At 64.8% G+C, this 1,749-nt stretch overlaps 1 protein-coding gene across 1 annotated transcript; it reads right to left on the bottom strand.

The window, feature by feature from the left end:
- Positions 1-6: 6 nt before the first annotated feature.
- On the bottom strand, positions 7-1,034 carry LOC114072046 (acrosin-like; the record flags this gene model as incomplete). The annotated part of the gene is made up of 3 exons (XM_027909962.1): positions 869-1,034; positions 440-682; positions 7-251 (listed from the first exon to the last, which is right to left on the bottom strand). Coding segments are annotated over exons 1-3 (559 nt in total), but the record flags the coding sequence as incomplete, so codon positions are not given.
- Positions 1,035-1,749: the final 715 nt, after the last annotated feature.

The following is a 1,749-nucleotide window of genomic DNA, read 5'->3' as shown; positions in this document are numbered from 1 at the left end:
AATTCCATCCGGCGATGTAGCAGGATTTGAGCTCCGAGACCCTCAGTGAGGCATCGGGCACACAGCCCAGCTGGATGTAGTCACTGCACTGCACGGGCTGGTCCAGCTCCAGCAGGGCAATGTCATTCCTTGCCGTGGCAGCCACATAGTGCTGGTGCAGCAGGAGCCTCTGGATGTGCCTCACCTCGGCCTCGGGGCCCGGCTGAGTCAGATCCATGGCCCCGATCACCACATCCCACCGGTAGAAGTCTCTGAGGGACAGATGGAGAGAGGGATGAGAGGGAGCAGAGGCATAGCCTGTGGCAGCTTCCCAGCCTTCTGCTTCCCAAGGCAGAGAGGGAAGCAGAGAGGAAAGAGCCAGGACTGGAGCAGCACGTGGTGCTGTGACCTGGGCACCTGCCCGAGCTGTGGGGACATCCCTGTCCCTGCCTCTCCTTACCCGGCCCCAAAGAAGCAGTGGGCGACCGTGAGGACCCACTGGGAGCTGAGGAGGACACCCGAGCACATGTGCCACGTGCCGTTCTTCCAGGTGGCCTGGATGCTGGCGATGCCAGGCCAGGCCCCCGGCTGGACCCCGGTGCCCCCCGTGAGGCGAGAGGTGCCGTCGGCCAAGGCCGCGGGGCCGTAGTCGGGCAGCAGGGAGTTGTGGTCGGCAGCCATGGGCCGGAGCCCGCAGGTCCCTCTGCAAGCACAAACCAGCACTGCCCTGCTCAGGGGTTGCTCAGGATGAAGGTTCCCCCATTGTCCCCCCCCACAGTGCCCCGAGGGGCAGCAGGGCCAGGGCCCCCCCAGGGCACGTCTGTGCCCCCGTTGTGCTGGGAACCCCCCGCGTGTTCTCGAGCTCCCCCCACATCCCGGGCCCACTGACCCGCAGGTGTCCCAGGTGCCACCCACGGGCCCGGCCAGGGCCAGCAGGACCAGGAGCCACAGCCAAGCCATCGGTGGCAGCGCACGGGGCAGTGCCAGGAGCGAGGGGTCACCTCCAGCGTTGTGCCCACAGCACCCACAGTGCCCCTGGCCCAGGGCTGATGTCACAGAGGGGTTGGTTCCATGTGCTGGGCAGGGTAGAGTCTTAGAGCCAGGGTACCCAGAGAAGCTGTGGCTGCCCTGGATCCTTGGAAGTGTCCAAGGCCAGGTTGGATGAGGCTTGGAGCAACCTCAGAAGGTGTCCCTGCTGTGGCAGAGGGTGGAACATCAGGAGATGATCTTTAAGGTCCCTTCCCACCCAAACCATTCCATGATCTCAGGTCCCCACAGGGGTCTCAGGTTCTCCCGTGGCCTCCGGAGCCAGAGGCAGGCAGGCCCAGGGTACGGAGTGGAGGTGTTTAATCCCTTGGCATTCCACAGCAGTTCCACAGCCCCTCGTCCCTCCCCCAGAGAAAGAGAACTACGAAGTTTAGGGAAGGACGATGAGGAAGATCCTCCCTGTCTCTGTCCTTGGGGTTCAAGGCCGCTCTGGGGAGAATGGAAAGCACCCCATGAATAAAGCTGACATCCAAAGGGCAGAGCGGTGGGAAGGGCCGTGCCAGCCCCACAGCCAGCCCTGGGCAGCACCAGGGTGGGCACACGGAGCTCTCCAAAGGACAGGGAGAGCTGCTCGTCCCCTCGCCCTGCCCCCAGGCTGGGACACTGCTCCGTGCCACGAGGGGCACAGGGGGGATACGGGGACACACAGGGGGACACGGTGGGTGTGGGGACATGGAGGGGACAAGGGGGGATACGGGTGGGACGCGAGAAGCACACGGGGAG

This window comes from Empidonax traillii, unplaced genomic scaffold, assembly GCF_003031625.1.
Source record: "Empidonax traillii isolate 1590-97213 ecotype Southwest subspecies unplaced genomic scaffold, ASM303162v1 scaffold2553:size21810, whole genome shotgun sequence".
Classification (NCBI taxonomy): domain Eukaryota; kingdom Metazoa; phylum Chordata; class Aves; order Passeriformes; family Tyrannidae; genus Empidonax; species Empidonax traillii.
This window is presented reverse-complemented; position numbering and strand designations above follow the sequence as displayed.